At 39.2% G+C, this 21,168-nt stretch overlaps 1 protein-coding gene across 2 annotated transcripts in view; it reads left to right on the top strand.

Moving 5' to 3' along the window:
- The window catches only part of LOC129366845 (E3 ubiquitin-protein ligase SMURF2), a 55,656-nt gene that overhangs the window by 24,122 nt on the left and 10,366 nt on the right, over positions 1-21,168 (top strand). Inside the window, exons 4-12 of one of the 2 annotated variants that reach the window (XM_055040913.1) lie at positions 2,543-2,676; positions 5,710-5,775; positions 6,333-6,417; positions 6,602-6,685; positions 7,876-8,087; positions 10,425-10,509; positions 11,373-11,531; positions 13,168-13,221; positions 20,396-20,609. In XM_055040913.1, the coding sequence (XP_054896888.1) occupies positions 2,543-2,676; positions 5,710-5,775; positions 6,333-6,417; positions 6,602-6,685; positions 7,876-8,087; positions 10,425-10,509; positions 11,373-11,531; positions 13,168-13,221; positions 20,396-20,609 (1,093 nt within the window). Of the gene's footprint in view, positions 1-2,542; positions 2,677-5,709; positions 5,776-6,332; positions 6,418-6,601; positions 6,686-7,875; positions 8,088-10,424; positions 10,510-11,372; positions 11,532-13,164; positions 13,222-20,395; positions 20,610-21,168 lie in introns of both variants that reach the window. The other variant, XM_055040912.1, reaches the window with a different exon arrangement.

The following is a 21,168-nucleotide window of genomic DNA, read 5'->3' as shown; positions in this document are numbered from 1 at the left end:
CTTTCTTTGTTAAAGAAACGTCCTTCTATGAATGTGACAAAAAAACATCTTGGAGAGTAACATTTCAGACATTCCACTCTTCTGATCTGGCATATTGTATTCTCAAAAGGAAACTAACCTGCACATGTGTATATGATTTTTCTTTTTGACTCAAAAACAGACGTCTGAAGTATTGAATGTTATGCTAAAAATATGCATATAAAAAAAAAGAGAATATGATAAGATAGCACTGTTCCTCTGCTGGAGAAAATGCTATATGTGAATAAGCAAATTAGCCACATGCTAATGACCTTACTTTTTTTTAAAGCACACTTTCGTTTCCATATTCTTCATGCAGCCTCTGATCTCCACTCTTTTTACATAATTACACCTTCTTGCCCTCACCCCCCTCTCACCTCCCTCCCTGCCCCCACTCTTTTGCCGACCCCCAGCCCACCCCTCTTGGCTCTTCACCCTCTCATTTTCCCCACAAAGCGACCCTTGGCCTCTTCCTCTGGTTCAGGAAATGGCTAACATGCCACAGAAAGCAGATGGAAGTGTGGGCTTGGCAGATTGCCTTCTCGCCACACCCCCATCAGCAACTTCCAACTTTTGGGGGTGGAATCTTTTTCCACATTCGACAGATACTGGAGGCCTCTGCTGCATTACAAATGCTCTGCAAAAAATATTTACAGTACGTCTTGTTTTCTTTAGTGTCTTTAAAAAACAAAAAACCCACCGAAGCTCTGTGAAGTAATATCATGAGTGAAACATTATTCAAAGTCAAGTGAAGTTTATTTGTATAGCACGTTTCAGTATTAAAGCAGTTTAAAAATACTTTAAACCAGAAAAACATAATAGTGGCCAATTATTAAACAAGCAATAAACATTACATTTTATCAAATGCCATGATCAAAATCATCAAGCAAATACACATCAAATAAATCGATCAATGTGGCAGTTATTATCCGTCAAAGGCAACGGGTTGGGTTTTAGTCTTGATTGCAGTTTTTGTTCCAGATTTATGGGGCATAGAAACTAATTATTTCTCTGTTTTTACTTAATGTTTAGCCAAATCTAGATTTAATAAGATAAGTTTCACAAGACTGTGATATTTGGAGGACACTTTAGTCTTTGTTCACACAGTGGGTTTTGATGTTCAGTTCCACTGTTTTAACTTAGTTTTTATGTTTTTTGGTTAAATCTAATTTTTTTCCTCATCCACTTGTACTACAAATCAAAAGTGACCGTAATCAGACTTTGCACAACAGCTCACCATTTACAGAAGTAGTAGTGGATGCTAGTTCCTGTTTGCTAAACCTGTTTGCTACTTGCAATGCAGGTTGACATGAGGGAGAATGTCAACACAAAGCAAACAGTGAGCTCAATGTTTGGAATAGGGAATAGTTTTGGCTGTGTGATCTGGAATTGTTATGCCTACTGGAATTTCTGTTGCTTAATGTGTGTGTGTGTGTGTGTGTGTGTGTGTGTGTGTGTGTGTGTGTGGTGTGTGTGTGGTGTGTGTGTGTGTGTGTGTTTCTGTCAGACCGTTGGTTCCCAAAACCACAAAAAGATGCTCCTAAAGGCACACGCGGGGTCAGTACGACCCCGCCGTACCGTGTACAGAGGAAAACACTTGTGGGGTCCAAGTGACCCAATGTCTCAAGACCCTGTGCAGGAATAATAAATCTAAGAGAAACCTTGGCTGGCTGCTCATCTAGACTTTGGTTTATATTTTTTTTGTTTTGTTTTGTTTTTTATACAAAAAGGCTGACATATTTCTGCAGACAGTGTCACCTTATAAAAGTATATAGAGCAAAAATTGTTAGTTGTTGAATGTGTGGTGTGTTTATGACTTTGTATTTTTGTGTTTTTATGATGTAAAGCACTTTACACTGCCTTCTTGCTGAAATGTGGGATACAAATAAACTTGATTGATTGAAAAATGTTTCCTAGCATACTCCCAATTTTGAAAGATAATTTCTACTTAGAGACAATCATGCATCCACATATATATGCATGTATTGTTTAGCTACTTTAGTTTAGTGTTTCTGTGCACTTTTTAATGTGCATGCTTTTCTGTGTTACGCGGAAAACCCCTCTCCCTCAGACTGACTTTGAGGGTAATCTAGAGTTTGCATCCTGCTAGACTGTAATTACATCCATGTCAGCAAGAGTGTGAATGTGCATCTGACTGTAGTGTGAAGTGTGCGTTTACTGCGAGAGCTGTCTAGGCCTCAGACAGTGGTAGAGCACATCGCAGGGACTTCCTCTGTTCTTCAACCGCGACGAGACAGACAGGCCTCGGCTTTGCAAGCTCTGCGCGCAAATTTGTAAAATCTTTAAACTCAGCAGGAAGAGGTGCAAGATGGAGTTAAGGCTTTGTTTTTGTCAGTGCTTTACAAAAAATAATCCAAATGCATGGTTTTAATTTGACGTGAACTGGGCAAATTTGTCTTAGTCTGTATTCGAGTATAAATACGGCTTTTCTATGTTCTATATGCTTATTAGGACTCAAATCGACTTGTTTTTTGTTTGTTTTGACGCCTTTTCTGTCTCGTAGCTACATCGGAAAGTCGGACTCCATCACGATCAGTGTCTGGAACCACAAAAAGATCCACAAAAAGCAGGGCGCGGGGTTCCTGGGCTGCGTCCGGCTCCTGTCCAACGCCATCAACAGACTCAAAGACACGGGCTGTAAGTACCTGTTTGTATTTCGGTCTGCGTTTTGTGTCACTGAGCATTCGCTGAAATTAGGTCAGTGGTGTCTGCTCTCTTTGTATCTTTTCTGAATGCTTGGCATGGCCTCTATTCTAAAAGACTTGTTAGACCTGTTGGCAGGTTGGTTGGCGGCTCCTTGGAGTAAAAGCAAATAAATATACCCATGTGGTTAGGTGAGCTATTTTAAACATTGTTCCTAAATCCCATCTTTTACTCATCGCAAGAAGGAGAACCTGTTGGTTAGACCAAGTGTCTCCAACAAAGTAGACAAAGTTATTTTGTGATTTTTAGCCATTATAATTGACTCATAGAACTTCTTCAAGCTGTGTTTTCTGTGTAAGATGTGGTTATTTCACACTTTTGCGGTTTTGTTTTGTTTGTGAGCAGTAGCGCCCCCAATGGGTGACCCACGGGGGCCAATGCCCTACCCACCAAATAGTGTTCAGGTCATAGATAGGAATTCAGAGTCTTCAGTCAGGACATAACTGTAAAACCAAATAAGCAAATTAATTAAAAAAATAAGAATTGTTTTATACTGTGACCCCCTAAAATTTTGGGAATGAAATGGTACAATGCACAAATGGTACATGTGCAATTTATGGCTTGTTTATGGGTACAAAATGGAAGTAGGACTTGTCAGAGGGGGCAACTGGCCTGGAGGAGTTGCTATTAAGTGCCGAAGCAAACATTTATACTTGTTAATAGTCTAAAGTTACTACCTGTTCTATGAAATGATTTTTTTTTTATGTAAACCATGATCCTGATTTATCATAAACCAGCCCTAAGTCAACTGAGACAATGTCATGTTGCATGTTTCACTCATTTTAACAACTTAAACTGAAATAATAATAATAATAATAATAATAATAATAATAATAAGGGCTGATTAAGTGTAATTAAAACTAATCATGAATTAAAATGATTCTAATTATTGTCTTTTTAATCTGAACTCCCACCTGGATTATTGAAGACGGTGTTGACAGTGAAAGTTTTTCTGATCCTGTGCAAGTTTAGTTTTCAGCTTTTTAACTGCACCATCCCTTATAACAGAAAAGAAAGGAAACGCAGCAGCATAGCTGTTGCCCAAGGTTTTTCCTCTCAGACAGTTCAGGCTCCAGACAAGCCATCATAGCAGAAGTTATACTTTATCTCAACCACAGGAAGTGGACAAGGAGACGTGCTCGATGACGGGACTCGGCCCGCGCATTTATCCCTTTGTCCTTGTCCTGAGTGCTGGAGACAGATGAATCTGTGGCCTTGACACACACACACACAAAAAACATATAATAAGACATTACTGGAATTGCTTTGGTTGTCAGAACCCATTATTCATACGTTATGCATTGTCATCTGACGCAAACTCACACATTACCTCCCTTTTTTCTTACCAAAGTGTAAGCACTTTGCACAGTTGGTTAAAAATTAGATTAGCTCCCTTTTTTTTGCTCCCTTAGTTATTTATAAGCCTTCAAATTCATCAACTTGCACATGTTCTTCTGTACCAAAACGATCATCTTGTGAGGCGATGTAAATATGCTAAATAAAGCTACTGTCAAAAAGAAAAAAAAAAAAAAAAGGCACATGGCTCATTTGGCTCATCAACACAGGGGTCCACATTTCCTAGTTTAGTCTGCAGCGGCAGAAAGTTTTCGGAGCTCCGGCGAATCAGTTCGGGGAATGCTTGTGGTTAAAGGTCTGTACATTTTCTCTGTTTTCCCTCCTCTCTAATTTCAGAAAGAAATCTCATTACCGCTCCTGCCATGTAAGGCTCAGACCATCCCTGTTTAGTCTAGACACATATCCGGAGCAGATGTATTTGTGCACACATAAACACACTAACATACACACAAATACACACACACAGAAACTATAGGAATGTTTGGGATTTCTATATAGATAAAAACAGCTTTTTCCAAGCATATTACATTTTTGTGGCGAACCGACTACATAAGTCCGATCACTTTGGTTTTACTATTGGATTTTATAGAACATTTTATTTCCTTTCCCTCACTCTTACTTTCCACACTGACCCCTCACACGCTGTCTTGTGTCCACTTTTGTCCTTCTCATTCGGTGACAGTAAGGAAACCCACAAGATTTAAGTGGGCTCTTGTGATATTATGGCTCGTGGTTTTATGCACGTTTGAATTTGACATTACGACCTTTCTGTAGTAGAAAGGTCCACTATAAGCATGTTCTCAAAGTAAAAATGTTGGCACTTAGAGCAATTTGAACGCAAAGTAAGAATAACTTTTATACACAGAGAGGAGGTTATGTTTCATGAAGAGTATTCAATATAAAATCAGTGAGTGGAAATCATCTTATATGATCATCAGTTCAAGTTTTGTTGTCAAAAATCTTGAATAAATGTTTTTAAAATGAAGAAAACAAACTGAAAGTGATCAAATGCAGCCCAGAATCCTTAAATAGTGAAATAGCTGATTGCGAGCCTTGAATCAGATACCAAATTCAGCATTGCTTGCAAATCATTCCTCACAGCCGGGTCAAGGATTTTTGGTTTTGGAGATTTCTTCATAACACTAAAGCTAAATGTTTTGGTTCCAAATTACTTTCATGTGCCGCAGGGACAAAATGTCAGCCAGCTGCAGGAGCAACCCCGTTTTATTAAGGCCAATCAGCACAAAACTGCAGTTCAAAGTGCCTCACACCAAGAAAAAATAATACATTAACCAATTATGAAACGAGCAATAAACATTAAATTATGTCAAATGCCATCATCAAAGCAAATTAAAGAAATGTTCACAGAATACTCTGGACAATATTCCAGTTAGGAATCAAACTTTAAACAGGTGGGTTTTTAGCCTTGATTTAAAGAAGTTCATATTCCAGCGGTTTTGCAGTTTTCTGGAAGTTTCTTAAAAATGTCGCACACAAATAAAGTCGATATTTGTTCTTTTTTCAGTGTCTGTTGAAAACTCTTTGCAAAAAGCAATAAACATAAAATTTATTAATGGGGGGTCTGAATTTGTGTTCGTCTGGTTTTTGCAGATCAGAGACTGGACCTGAACAGGCTCGGCCCCAATGATAACGACACCGTAAGAGGACAGATAGTGGGTAAGGTCCACACCGGTTCAGTGTCATGTGCTTGAAGTCGCCTCATATTTCAAGGCCAGTTTGTGTGCCTTAAAGCAAATCTGCAGTGACGACAGTCTTTTGTGGTTGAAAAGCTTGGCTGTCTGGTAGAGATTCAGTAACCAGACTTTCATTTTCTTATTCTGACTTTTTGCTTTTATCTGTTGATTTTATTTCAGGAACTATCATCAGTTAAAAAGGTTTTATAGGACCTTAATGGATCCAACAGAACTCTTATTCTGAACCTTTTTAGAAGTGCCATCTGACTTCTGGAGAAACTTGCCTTTGCACATAAGAACTGTTGTAGATCATTATAGGTCACCTTGATAACTAAAATTTTATTCATTGGCTTCTAGTTCAAGTTGAGGAGAACACTTTGCTTTTTTGTGCAAAGTTATGTCTAATTTAGTTATTTATTAGATTATCAGATCATCATGCTAAGAAGAGTTCATACATATCATATGGTATTAATGTTGTTGCTTGTGGTCTGTAAATATCACTAATTAACTGTTCATTTTATACAAAAAACAAAAAAACAGTGAGCCTTCAGTCCAGAGATCGCATTGGATCTGGGGGACCAGTGGTAGACTGCAGCCGCCTGTTTGACAACGATTTGCCCGACGGGTCAGAATTTCATTTATTTATTTTTTTTAAATGAACATTTAACTATAGTCTTGAGTTTTTAAATGTCTGTTTGTGTTGGTAAAAGTGAAACTTTTAAGTTGAAATCTGAATATTTATGCAGCCAGAATTGTGAGTTTGTGTTGTGTGACGACAATAAATTTGCCGGTTTCTTTTAATTCAACAGCTGGGAAGAGAGGAGGACAGCATCTGGGAGGATACAGTACCTGAACCACATCACCCGCACCACGCAATGGGAGAGACCCACTAGGTATCAGTACGACATGTGGGAGGAACGACCAAAATGATGCAAAGCATAATAACGGCTTAGTTAATGTGGTACAGAGATGCTAGTTGTACTTTCTCCCACTTCCCTTCTTAGAAAGAGGGGAAAAAAAACACTTCCACTTAAACGTACAACAATAACAGTCTGGTGGTAATGAGTGCTGTCAGTTTCCTCCAGCAGAGTTTCATGCGCGCACACTCACACAAAAACAAAGCAGCCGGTTATGTGCACAACTAAATAAACCCAGCCAGTCAGTCCGGCAGCCTGGCTTCACTTGCTGCGAGAACGACTGTCGCCTTCCTCCTTGGCGCATATCAGCGGAGCCATTAGGGGAGTAAACAAATAAACCTCTGCACCTTCTCACCCAGTTCTACCACGCATCTGTAGTCGGCTCTGAGCGGCAGCGCCAGTTCTGAGAGAAAGAGAGGAAATGGTGAAAAATGGGGTCAAAGGGTGAGACGAGGGAAGTTACAGGTGGTGAGCAGGTTGGGGTCGAAAAAAATGTTCGTTATTGGATCTTTAAAACATGTGATGGAGAGATTTTTTTCAGATACTGAAACAATCAGGCGAATGAAGATAGGATAAAGAAAAGTGGAGGCAAAGGTGGGGAGAAACGAGAACCGTGAAGGGAGGAAATGGGTGGGAGAAAAGTGTGTGTGAAAGACTTCTGGGTCCGAGGCTTTAGATAGCCAAGGCGTCAGCAACTCTGGCCAGACGATGGTTAGACACACACACACACACACACACACACACACACACACACACACACACACACACACACACACACACACACACACACACACACACACACACACACACACACACACACACACACACACACACACACACACAGACGCATAAGAAAACTGTCAGTAAGTTGGACTGTGTTTGTGTCTGCTTATCATGTATCTTTTCTTCAGTAACACACATGTTGGCGCAGGCTGTCAACAATAAGACCATAACGACCTAATCCTACTTTCTGTCTGCAGATGACAGGCACAGAGCAGTGATTGCTGATGCAGTGTGACGTCCTCTGATAATCCCTCCATACTTTTGAAACCTTTTGTGTTTTTTTGCATTCGCTAAAATAGCTTCACAAGTTTCAGGAAGTATGTTAAGAACGCGCTCGTTTTCCCCCTGTCCGGAAACGCTCACGCTCTCTGCTCGTTTTCCAGGCCGGCGTCGGAGTACTCCAGCCCATCCGGGCGTCCGCTGAGCTGCGTGGTAGACGAAAACACGCCGGTGATGACTCCTGTTAACGGCGCCGTGGCCAGCGGACCCCCGGGCGAACAACGCATCCAGGAGCGGCGGGTTCGATCGCAGAGGCATCGGAACTACATGAGTCGAACACATTTGCATACGCCGCCCGATCTGCCTGAGGGCTACGGTGAGAAGCAGACTCGTTCCACTGAACACCTGTCCGCTCGTCACTGGGTTAGGTTTCAGCCGAATCAGAATTACTGGTAGATTTGCTGAAGTATGCCAACAATCCTAATTGGAATTGGAAGGTTTTGGATCAGTTTAAAATCTGTTTTTTTTTGAGTAAGTTAGTAAAGCTGTAGGACTTTAAGATTAACACACAATATTGAAGAAATAGAATAAACATACAAGTCTTTCTGTAAGTATTCTGTTTCGTGAACATTGGCATATTTCACAGCTCCTTCTCCTTTGGCGGAGTAGGAGCTGTATGGAGACAAGTACTATTATTACCTGCTAATCTTGCATTGATTTGGTGTGAACTGCTTCATATGGTCTCTTGTTCTATCCTGTGTCTGACCTACTTTCTGTGACAAACAAGTAAAGTCTGTATTGTGATGGTTTAGGATTAAATACAAAATCCAACTATATTTAATCATTATGAAATAACGTCTCAGCATGTTACAAAACCTATTTAGGATTTATCTGAACTCCTCCCTTTCTGCTACAAGACTTCCTGCTATTGCATTGTACACTGAGATTAAGTGGGATATTTGCTTTTTCTTAAGATCAAGATTTGTTAACTTTGCTTACCAGCATTACGCTGGGCTTAAATTCAATCTCCACAAACCTTGTTTTGTGACGACATTCATGGCAGACGGATGCGTGGCTTGACAGAGGTCAACGGACCATAACTTAATCTTTACACCAGACTTCAGAAACATTTATTTTGGAGATCATAATGGTTTGTTTCGTCTGATGAGGATTTTATTTTGTGTAATCTTTCATCAGAGATATGTGATGATATATTCATCCCAGTCGTGATCTGAACAGGTACCAGCTCAGATTTCGCCGGCTCCTAAGAAATACATAAACACAAGGAAACTCTTCATTTGACACAAAGTCACCAAACGGCCACTCAAGTTCGAGATGACTCATTAGCATTTTCAGATGGCTATTTTAGGAAGATACAGACTGGCAGATGCCATGAAAGGTCTGATATTTCAACAGTACTGTGAAAGAAAGTAGTTTGACGTTTTCACCAACTTTTAAACTTTGGCTGTTTCTCCTTTCTCTGCGAAAGAATTCAAAGCTTTCCATTGTTCAGCAATACGTTCCTGATGCAGTGAAAGTACATTGGAAAAATTACCCCACTGCGAAGTGTACTTAATTGGCAGCATTGAATGTTTTTTTCAAAGTGTACTTTTAGGATTCATCCACAGTCCAAACCACAAAACCACACAGAAACTGCTTAAAAAATTCCCCGCGCTCTACATGTCAGTGATTCAGAAAGACACTGTTGGGCACTGCATCTCCTTTGAAAGGTCCCCGTGTGTCCAGCGAGGCTGGTCGAGGTTGGGCAAAATGAGTCACTGATGCCCGGCAGCTTCAGAGCGCTTCTTCCTCGGCTGAACTCTCTGAACCGCTCGCTGGGAGTGGCGAGTCAGAAACAGAGGCAGCGAAGGGGAAAAGGAGAGAGGCAGCAAGGAAAGGAGAAGCGCCAGCAGGAAGCTGGGCTGGGGGTTTGTTGTGATGGATTAGCGTTTGAGTGTGTGTACAGTGGTGGTAGCAGGTACCATTTCTGCCAAAACCCCTTCACTTTGTCCAGTGAATCGAAGGAGAAACCTGTCTGGAGTTTTGACCTGTTAATGCTGATTTCTAAGTTTTCAGATGTTTTATGCAAATTATTCGCACAAACATATTGACAACCATTTCCTAGTGAGTTTAAATTTAAGTTAAATTGATTGCTCTCTTTAAACACAGACTGTTAAAATGCTTTAAAACTATGTTGAGTGAAAATCTGAACATTTAAGATTCTATCTTAAGTTGCAAAAGGAGAAGAAATAAAAATAGTCTGAGCTGCATAATAAACTAAACTGCAGTCATTTCAAGATTGTCTGCAATGCCATATTTAGTTGCAAGACATATTCAGTGCCATTTATATTCTGCGTGCTGTTAAAATTCAGAGTAAAGGTTATAAAACATTAATGATAGAAAATGTGATGGAGCATTATGGCCAAGAAAATTAAAACTAATGGTGAAATTGTGATAATAAAGTCATAATATTACGAGTGCATAATCGTAATGAAGTCTAAATAATAGGAGAATAAAGTCATAATGTTAGGAGTCAAATTGCCTTTTCCATGTTTGGCCATCAAAGCCTTGGCCAAATAGTAACTGCTTGAAGCTCTTCTTATTATTTGGGTCTCTTGTTTGTTATTATTATTATTATTATTATTATTATTATTATTATTATTATTATTATTATTTCTTTCAAAGATTCTAATCACATTGATTTCTGTTTCAGAACAAAGAACCACCCAGCAGGGCCAGGTGTATTTCCTCCACACACAGACCGGAGTCAGCACCTGGCACGACCCCCGAGTCCCCAGGTACCTCATTTATATCTGCTTGTGTCATGTAGAGCCTTTTGTTTGCATTGCACCAACAGCAGGGGCCGTCTGATGACACAAAACAAACAGGCCCAATACATATACACCTGAATGAAACCCAGTCTGGGAGAAATTCAAACTCATTCAGATCATTCCAACTGAGTCCAATCATACAGCCGAACTCATCCAAACTTGTGGTACTTTGAAAAAACATGTTTGACTAAAGAGCCGACCTCTGTTGCTTTAAAATTTAAGGCTTGAGAAGAAGCGTTCGTTGGCTTGAACAGGTGTACTTTTGCCTCTTCTTGCTGTTTTGCTTTCAGAAACAGACTTTTAGTCAAACTTCAGGCTCAAATCCTGGTCAGCCAGGCCAATTGTTTAAAGTTGGCTCTGCGTGTTTTTTGGACCGGTGTGGAACTCGACGGCGGATTCTGTCATGCTGTTTCGCTGATACTTTAGAGTTCGTTACCCAATTCCCTAAACATTACACGCCGGGCTGTTTCTCTGCATTTTTGGCCGCGGCTGAGCAGGAGGACGACGTCCAATCCACAGTAACAACATCTGGGTTTAGTCATTTTAGACGGAGCTGCTGAAAAGATTTGGTGCTTGTGATGAGGTAAAGAAAACCAGTGTTTGATTCCTGACTAATGTGTCCTCACTTCACACACAAAGGCAACATCTACATTATTATCCCAGATTGGAGTTTCAGGGATGAATAGCGGAACGAGAGTGGAAAGAATTAGGAAGAAAGTCTAAAACGATTGCATCTTATTTATAGGTCTTCTGAAGTTTGTACTTTTTACATTTGCCTTCGAGTTTCAAGAAGCAGCAATGTGTCCTTTCTTTCTGTGTTGTTCTGTTAGGGACTTAAGCAATGTGAACTGTGAGGAGCTGGGACCACTGCCTCCAGGCTGGGAGATCAGGAACACCGCCACTGGCCGCGTCTACTTTGTTGACCACAACAATCGCACAACACAGTTCACAGATCCACGACTGTCTGCCAACCTACATCTTGTGCTCAAGTGAGTGCGGCAATAGCTTTGTCAGGCTCAGATGACAGAACATCTGAGGTTGATGCAAGAATCCCAGCTCAGAGTTTGAGGGCTGCCTATATCAGGGTATCTGCACATCCTTAAAAAGTCTTTAATTCATGCATGTAGAAATAAAGCCTTAAAATATCTTAAATTTATTGGAAAATAGCAAGTTGGCAATAAATGCGTTAATCACAGGTTCTAAACTTTTGTGATGGTAGGACTATTTAATCTTATTTACTCTATGCAGTTTAAAGCTTGACTCGCGCGCATACATCTCTTTGGCGTTCTGTGACTCGAGGTGGTTTATGCTAATGCTAGCTAGCCCCTACAAAACCCTTTCCAGCTAGCTTGCTTTTTGGCATCCATCATTGGACGACATTTGACTTTGCCTGTGCCACTTCTTTTTCCAACCTGTATGATACTATATTAATTCTAAAAAAAAACATGGCATCACTATATAGAATCAAAAATTTTCTTTAGTACATTTCTGTTGTTATGCAGGTCTTAAATTTAATTCATAATGATCTTAAAAAGTAGTAAGCCAGAGGTGGTGAAACATGCAGAAGCCCTGCATATGCATTCACCCCAGACAATTGTTCAAATCTGAACATCCATAGCACTAAAGGACAACTTCCCAACGACTCTTTACAGCCTTTGCAGAAATAATTGGACATAATTAGTTTTACTATTTCCCCCTTTTCAGAGTTAGGAGAACTCTAGTATTGCCAGCTTGTAAGTAACGCTAACAAACTAGTTGTTAGCATTACTTTCAAACTAGTTAGCACTACAAGCTAACTAGCATCACTAGTATTACTAGCTGCTCACAATTAGTAATGCTAGTTGTCAGCATTATCAACAACTGTTTTACACCAGTGGTTTTATTTTTTCAGTTGCTTCAGACTTGAACCTTCTGCGATAATTATAATGAAGTCGTAAATTAGCATTACTACTATAGAGTTGTGGCAAATGTTGATCAAATCATTGATATCTGCATCTCGATGCGTTTGAAAACAGGTTTTTCTCAAACTACTTACAGTTCTTCATTTATTATTTGAACCGACTGTTTTTGATTCGAGTCTAACAAATGTTGACACCAATGGTTTCCCTTTCTTCAGAAAGTCTTGCCACTTTAAGACACCTGGTTACATTTTATATGATCTGATTGTGAAGTTTTTTCAAGCAATGATTTTCAGTTTGAATTATGTGGCATACCAAGAAGTCATAAATAATGTGATTGTAGCCCTTATTGCTCCCTCGCTCTTATCTAATTTCATTTTTTTTGTTTTTCTCTCCTCCTACTTCAAATCTCCCTGCTGATTGTCTTTCCATCTTTTTATCCATGTCATCGTGTCCGTGTTTTCTTCTGACCCGCTATCATCTTCCCATTTGTCTCTCTTCTTCCTTGTATATTTTTTCTGGCTTATTTTCTTTGAACCTGCCCTCCTTATTAATTTTCCTCTTTGCCCACATCTGTTTTTCTGTTTGTTCGTTTTAAACCCGTCCTTATTCTTCACTTGTGTCGTTCGCATGTGTGTGTTTCGGTTTGTTTTAACTTTCTCTCCTCCTTCGTTTTTCTTCTCCTTTTTTTTCTTCCCCCTTTCTGTCCTCCTGTTTTCTTCAGCAGCCCGAGTTCAAATGGTTCCCGCGTGGCCCCGGACAGCCAAAACACTAACCTCAGGTAACCTGCATACACGCATTTTACGTCTTTCTATCTTCACAGAGACTTTGCATTGACTTCCATTCATTTTTCAGTCATTTCTTTAGTCCTAACCCTAATGCAGAAATTCTTCTTATGGGGTTTTTGGTCTCATAAGGAGCAGCCGGTCCTCACATTGTTGTGTTTTTTTTGTTGTTGAAAATGTCCTTTAAACGGTGAGAAATGCTAAAGCACACATACGGGCACATATTTGTCTTCTGTAAAATGTGACTTCTTGCTACTTAAAGTAGATAATAAATTATATACCCGTACAAACGTCAGCGTGGCCTCGAAGGCTACATGACCAATGCAAAACACTCGTCAGCACAATAGCTTCCAGTGGAGTTAAATGTGAAAAAGGACATTTGCTTAACATGTCTGATAAACTAAATTAGAGGAAGTGTTTTGGCTGTCTGGGAGGCCTGTGTGTCTTTTGTGACTCAGAGGTTTTTCCAGTTTTGCTCTTTTGGTGCAGAATCTCTGTTGGAGCTTTGTGTCTGGCAGGATAAACATGTTTGGGAAATCAGCATCTGGTCATTTGGTCAAATCACATCCATATGTGTCTGAAAAGACTCTAGTTGTGAGCTGAAGCTCGACCTCGCTGCCTGTCGCCTCCATTAGTTGCTTGTCTGTCTCCTTACTGGTGGAGGACAGATTCAGTCCAGATGAAACTTTGAAAAGTTTGGACAGGTCGGGATTAATCCATTTGGATTTGTAATGCCACTTTTTACTAAGGCCTGCGACTAACGATAATTTAGGAATCGATTATTCTGTTGACTATTTTGATGATTAAACAATTAATTGAACAAAAAAAACTGGCACATTCTGCAGATTTTTTATTTAACCTTTTCTATACAATATTAAAAATACATTAAAAGATGCTAATGAACAAATCACTTCATTTTTTAAAATAAAATAAAAAACATTTTATCGCATGCAATAACATATCAGTCACTTAGGTGAAGCTGGAACTACCACTGCAGGTGTTCTGTTTTTCAGTTTTTACTTAATTCCTGCTCTGATGGTATCTGTGTACTCCAGTTAACAATTTATTAATTAGTCAATGATTCAGTTATTGATTCATCACGACTAATCATTTAAGCCCTACTTTTAAATGTGCTTTTTAAAAAATAAAATAAAATAAAATAAGAAATTGCATAAAAAACCACTGATATTGTAAAAGACCTTTTTTTTGGTTTTGCTCTTTTTTACTATTTCTTTAGCTGGGAGTGTTTTCAAGATATTTTCCACTTAAAAATGAATCAATTGAATATTTACACATATTGCACACACATCCATTTACCCACACAAGTTACGTGAGAGTTTTAAAGTATTACATTATTGACAGGTTTTACTTATCGGTCGTTGCTACATCATTGGTTTCTGCTTCAGAGCTTTCAGTCGACATTTATTCAACTTCACCTTTCAGAGGCTGTGATTAAATCCTTAATGAGGGTTCGTTTCCTCCGAATGGAAAGAATCAGATCCCAATCACCCAAACATTCACTATTTCCTTTTTTTAGCTCTTTTTCCAAAATGCATTACACCTGGACTTTCTGTTCACCGTGCAGTTAAATTATTTACAGGTTAAGAGGCAAAGGCCATCGCACTAAACCCACACAAACAGCAGACGTGTTTGAGTTTGGTGATGACTGCATCAAATGCTACTTTTGAGTGTTTTTCCTTTATAAAAAACTCTTTTCTTGAAGCTTTTTTGTTTTGTTTTCATGCACAATTTACTAAATAGTTTCAGAGAAATATACTTGAATTTTAACAGGATTATATTACAAAGTCATCCTGTTGTAGTTTGAAAAGGAAACTTAGATTTTCTTAACATTTAACTATAGCAAGAATATGGGTTGCTTTGGTAAGACAAAAAAATGTTTTCATTCTACTTAAATACCTAAACATCGTTGCTGTTGTTTCTATTTTCAAGCTCTCGTTTTGAAAAATGTTTTGTGTGTGTGTGTGAAAATATGTAATTTTTTCCTATTTAGAATAATAAAACTGTTTAATTCTCTCATAATGTCACTTTCCATAATTTTCGGATTTTTTAATGGCTGTTTATTTAATCTAGACTCATAAAATGGCAGCTAAAATAACTTTATTATGTTTTTCAAATATTTTTTTATTCCACTTTGGCATAAAAACTGCACAAAAGTTCAGTCTATGAAATCTCCTTCCATTGTTGAAATGCCACACATTTTTGCTTGGCTTTTGTTTTTGCCAGTTTCATTTTTCTTTCTTTTTTTTTTAATACACCTCTCAAAACAGAAACTTTTTGTTTTGTCTGCAAGATGAACAGATTCTGCATTTTCGAACTGAGCTGACATTTTGCACATTTTGCACCTCGGCTCTCCGCTGCTGCAGATCTGACTACCACTGTCGCCTTTTACCTGGGACGATGAAGGCCTTGAATTGTCAGACAGTCAGACACATCTGCATGGCTGTGGTGTACCACACTGTCTCTCACATACGCTGCTTCCTTCTTTTGCACTGGCAGAAAGAGTCTGCTTCAAAGATGACATCAGTGTTTGGAGAGGGTATTTTTAGATGGGCATCAGTGGCTCGGTGTTTTCCCAACCAAGCTGTAAATCTTGGTGACATGTACATCAATATTTGCTCTGATGTTTTAAGAAGTGTTGAGTATGTTTGGTGCAATATAAATGTGTGTGTGGCGGATTTAACCTGTGGAGGACGAGTGCAAACACCAACTGTTAAACTAAGACTTGTGACTGAAAATACCAGGAAGTTAGCTCTACAAAGTCAGATAAATTCAGGTTTTTGTCACTGTGACAAAGGGATTCTACTTTTACAGTGCCCTTCTAGACGTCTTTCCATTTCTCACATTTTGTCACGTTGTATTTAGCCTCCTTTGATATCTCAATCTTCACAAACCCTCATTTATCCAAAAATGGACAGAATGTGCTAAAAACGGCAGAACTAGACTCCATGAAGGTCCGCGCGTGCTTGAGGCTCGTGGCGGACGTCAGCTGGAAACGCCCGCTCTTAAGTGTAGGAAAAAATGATCAGCCTCACAGTCAAACCTTATACATAAAAACCCAATAAAATAACTGAAACTTGTGCAAAGTGCTGCATATGTGAAGTTATAGCGCAAGTTGAATGTTTCCTCTTGATCTTGTTACTTAAAGCATAATATCCACTGGATTTCTGTTGACCTACAGCAGGTGCTGTCATATCTATGACTGGCTGATTTGCAAGCCTTTTTTCATTTCTTACTGTTCACACAGCAGACCTGTTGAACTCAGTTCATCACAGTAGGCCTGCTTCTCCTGTCCTGCAGTTTCTCTTGGTTTGATTCCAGAAGTAATTTGCTGTTTTGAAAGAATGTTAGAGGTCAGACTTTCTTTGGCATGTTTTAGGCATTTCCTGGGTATTTGCTGTTGTACGATAGAAAAGTGAGAGTCTGAAGGCTCCCGTTAACTCTCTGGTCTCTGGAGTGCAGCTGCTGTGGCTTTCACGCCGCTATAGTTAGTCAGTCATCATAGCACTTTTCAACGAATGTGTGAAAGGAGCCACACGCAGATGAGCGCTCGTTATCATGCAGTCTTTGCAAAGACGCAGTGCAGATAAGTTAAGAGGATCAAGGCATATCACGACTCTGCAGGTTCAGCTGCAGGCCATTCAGTTCAGGCAAATCTTCACAATGTTTTTCTTTTTTTCCTGTTCCATCTGTCTCAACCAGCAGTTACTGAAAACCATCAGACACTTTGAGTTCAAAACAGTTTTCTTATGTTTCAACTAGGGCGTCGTTAATTAATTGGCGCCTGCCATAGGATTACCAACATGTCTATTTATGAGGCATGGTTAGCTCACTGGATGGAGCAAGTAGGACAACATGCTATTGATGCCCCACATGCTACTGACAGCATTCAGGCCAACATTAGCATTTTGGCGGATTTTAGCTTATGCATTAATTTTAACATACTGAATGGTGCAAATCCATGCTTGTCAACAATCTTGTGATTCTCCACATGCTAATTTGTATTTTTTATTTTTTTTGTCAAGCTTATAATTGATGCTAATTGTTAGCATCAGAACGCCGGGTCCAATCACACTTTGGCAGGCCCGGTTAAATTTCTTCAGGGATTTTCTAGTTGTTGAAATTATCGTCAGCTAATTCTGTATTTTAATAATCTCTAATTGGAATATGCAGATTCTAAAATGTGCCATTTGATGAAAGGACAACACGCTCAGAACAGTAATTAAACCAAAACTTTACAAAAAAAATATGTTTTATTTGCATTTAAGATAAAATAAAAAAACTTGTCAACAAATAGGTTTTACCCAGAACTCCTGAAGTTATAGTTTTAGTTTCATCTAGTTCATATTCTGTTTAAAAAAAAATTTATTAAATCTATATTTAGGCATCTTTTGCTATCCAATTAATTATTCCTCCTAATTTTTTATTTTTTTTGCTTATTTTCTTATTTGAACAAGAGTTTGAAAATACTTATTTGATCTATAAATCTATATATAGATACATAGATTTTGGCACATTTTTATCGGTTAAAAATGTGCCAATTTTTAAGCGATTAATCATCAGAATAATTGACTGAATAATTGATTACTAAAATAATCATTAGTTGCAGACCCAGTTTCAAGTAGTTTTAGCAGTATGACTTGGCCTTTTGGGTTCATGTTTTCTGCATTTACCATCATATTTGGAAACTAACTCAGGATGAACTTTAATGTAATTCCCTCAAAATAAGCTATTCATTAAAGTTTTGTTTTATTACATGGTTTCTGAGTCTTAGAATCGACACAAGGTCCTTCTACTTTGTTTTAGGGCATCTTTCCTTGCTTTGCTAAAGTGGTTTTCAAGACTGCTGTGCTGTAGTCTGACCCTTTCTTTAACATGCGAGAAGCCCCGGCGCCTGCCAAAGAAATAAATAGCAGTGGACTTGATTATACAGGGGATACACTAGTGAAAACACTGCAGCCATATAGTCCAGGGAGCCCAAATAGATACATAGGCTACTTTCAAACCCACTGAGCTGGAGACCCAAAGCGCACAAGTGCCGGCGATGGTGGAGGACTGTCTTCTCGCGCCTCACAGGGCCTCTCCTCCATCATCTACCTAACTGGCTGTTGTCTGGCCGACTGCAGCTCTGATTCATTGACTTCAGGACAGTAGCCTTTTCTAAAGGGGTCCTCTGCTGGCTCAGCGTCTTCTCAAAGGAAAAGGAGGGCTGCCGTCCTGCTGGAGGAAAGAATATGTTTTTCTGAAGCCCACCCAGGCGTTTCACCACAGACACCACAGTGTGGGCTGGAGCAGGCCAGCACTAGAGAGCTCACCTTTGTCCAGACTTGGTCTCGTTCTCTCTCAGCAGAAAAAGAAGAAGAAATTGAAGCCTTTGAGTTTTGTAAATCCCCAAACTGTGTTATGGTTTATTTTTGTCCAACATGTTTTTGTCTTTTTCTCTCCCTCAGAACAGCTGAGGGTTTAGTTGGAAATAGTATAATCGCTGGACGATGCGGCCCAAAATCAATGACATATTGATCAGTTTTCCCGGATATCAATAAAAGGATGATAGTCCTCACATCTTCTGTGAAAATCAGGAATGTTATAGGGCAGCGTAAATACTTTACAGCCACTTATATTGATGGCATGATTTCCCTGGACCGGTTTCTCACAATTATTTTTATTGCGGTTTTAATGGTCTTTAAAACTGCGCTGTCTGCAAATAAATGAGCAATATGTGTACTTTTAGTTGTTAAGAGTTACTGAACAAATAAACAACTGAACAAGTTTGGAAGTATAAAATAAGTTTTGCTTCCAGCTGGTCTGCAACCATTACGGTACAAAGAGCCATTTTTACCTTCGGTCCAGCTAAGAAAAACTCAAGCAGAGCCACAAATGTGACTTTACCTTTTGGGGAAAGAAAAGACAAGTTATTATTTTTGAATTTGTCATTTTCAAAGGAACCCCATTTTATTTATATTCTTAGGTTTTTAAATAAAGAACAAACACTTTAGCAATGTCTTTGACAGGACATTAAGATTTCTGAAAAATTATGTTTAAGAAAAAAGGACTAGTTTTAAGAAGTATTATCGTTCTGTAGAGGAATGTCAGCGCACTTATTTCTTGAAAATACTGCTTAAACCTGCGTTATTATTACAGGTATATTTAAATACATTCATTGGTTTTTTACTCTGTTTCAGAATCTGCAGTTTCTCACTTTTTATGACATTAACAGTTTTCAGATTTGTCTTTTTGTTTATAAGATTAAGGTTTTATGTAGGCCCATCGTACTTTTACTTCTTCCTGCACTGTTGTTATTTTAAACATGTTGATTTTAATTGTGCAAAAGTCCAAAGAGCCATTTGTGACTCTGAATTGACGAATTCATGAAAAAGGAATGTCAACTAATTCAAGAATCCAAAATATTTTGTTGAAATCACTTTTTGTGTTACTTGAAGCAAAACAAAGACATTAAAGTCACCTTCAAGGATTCGGCTGTGGCTAAACCCCTTTTTTTTTTTTAAGTTTCTAGTAGACTGGAAGTATTCGACAAAGAGTTGAGACAGAAACAGCTGGAAGAATGATTTAAAGGGATTTTTTTTATATATAAAGGAAAACAGTTGCTGAATTTGAAGAAAAATACAGGATACTGATGAGCTGAGAAAACACAACCCTATAAGTAGCGTTGGGGAGAAGTGCCAGGCTGCTGTGAGGGAGATTGTGTGTTTCTGCTTATTGGGTTTATTTCCCTTTCTGCGTCTTTTCTGGTGGCTCTATTTACCGAACGTCTGGTAGCGCGCCTCGCCTGCTCACGCAGACCCGGGATCAGATTCACTGCAGGGCTTAAAGGGCTGTTGTTTTAACACCGGCGATGAGTTTGAGGGTAGAGAGGGAATTTTTGACAAAACTCCACCGGTCTGTGGTTGGAAGCACACATGAGAGGAAGAGGTCTGGGAATTCCCTACACTACACATCCCTCCTCTCTTCATGTCCACACAAATCCATCACATCCACCGGATTTAGAGCGATAAACAGGAAACAAAACGCGGCCCTCCTAATTACATTCACCTTTTGATGTCACAACTGGAAGAAATGGTTTTGGTTTCAACTTTTTTCCTTTGGAGTGAAACAATCTTATCTTTCCTCATTTGTCTTAATTTCCTCCTGCAGTCATCCACCACAGCTAAAGGACCAGGGTGGTCCCGGAGTCCCTCCGCAGGCTCTGTCTCCCGCTCAGCTACCCGAAGAGGCGGAGTGTCTGACGGTGCCCAAGTACAAGAGAGACCTGGTGCAGAAGCTGAAGATTCTCCGACAGGAGCTCTCACAGCAGCAGCCGCAAGCCGGCCACTGCCGCATCGAGGTCAGCCGGGAGGAGATCTTCGAGGTAAAAAGAAGAACAAAAAGAAAACTAAAGTGACGTCTTTTAAACACCAAGCGCTTAGGAATGCTGATTTTCAGCTACAGGCTTTCCCTGACCTTTAATAGTGGTCTTTAAAATTTATTTGTTTAATAAATGCATAAATATATCAAGGGAGAAGTGATTCAACCTGCATTTTTACATTGTGCATCACAATAGGGGTGGTGGAAATTCTTGAAAATGGTTCCATGTCAACAGAGACGCATAGAGGAGCCAAGAGTTGTACTCGAGTGAGAGCAGCACTAATTCAACGTATTTTTACTCAAGTAAAAGTGAAAAGTAGCAGTCCAAGAAATTTCTTTTTACGTTAGAGTAAAATGTTAAAAAGGCTCTTCAAGTCGCGAAAAATCAGTCATTTAACTGAAGAAGCGTGCAGCAAATGTCACGGTCAAAAAGTGGGGAAGTCCTGTCAGACCGTCAGTTCCCGAAACCACCCACAGAGAAACTCGTAAAAACACACGTGGGGTCAGAAGGCCAAATGATCCTGTATCCGAAGACAACAGGAGACTTAATATTCAAAAATTAC

The sequence above is a fragment of the Poeciliopsis prolifica genome, unplaced genomic scaffold (assembly GCF_027474105.1).
Source record: "Poeciliopsis prolifica strain line A6 unplaced genomic scaffold, Auburn_PproV2 SCAFFOLD016, whole genome shotgun sequence".
In the NCBI taxonomy this organism is placed as follows: domain Eukaryota; kingdom Metazoa; phylum Chordata; class Actinopteri; order Cyprinodontiformes; family Poeciliidae; genus Poeciliopsis; species Poeciliopsis prolifica.
Note: the sequence above shows the minus strand (reverse complement) of the source record. Positions and strands in the feature narration are given on the sequence as shown.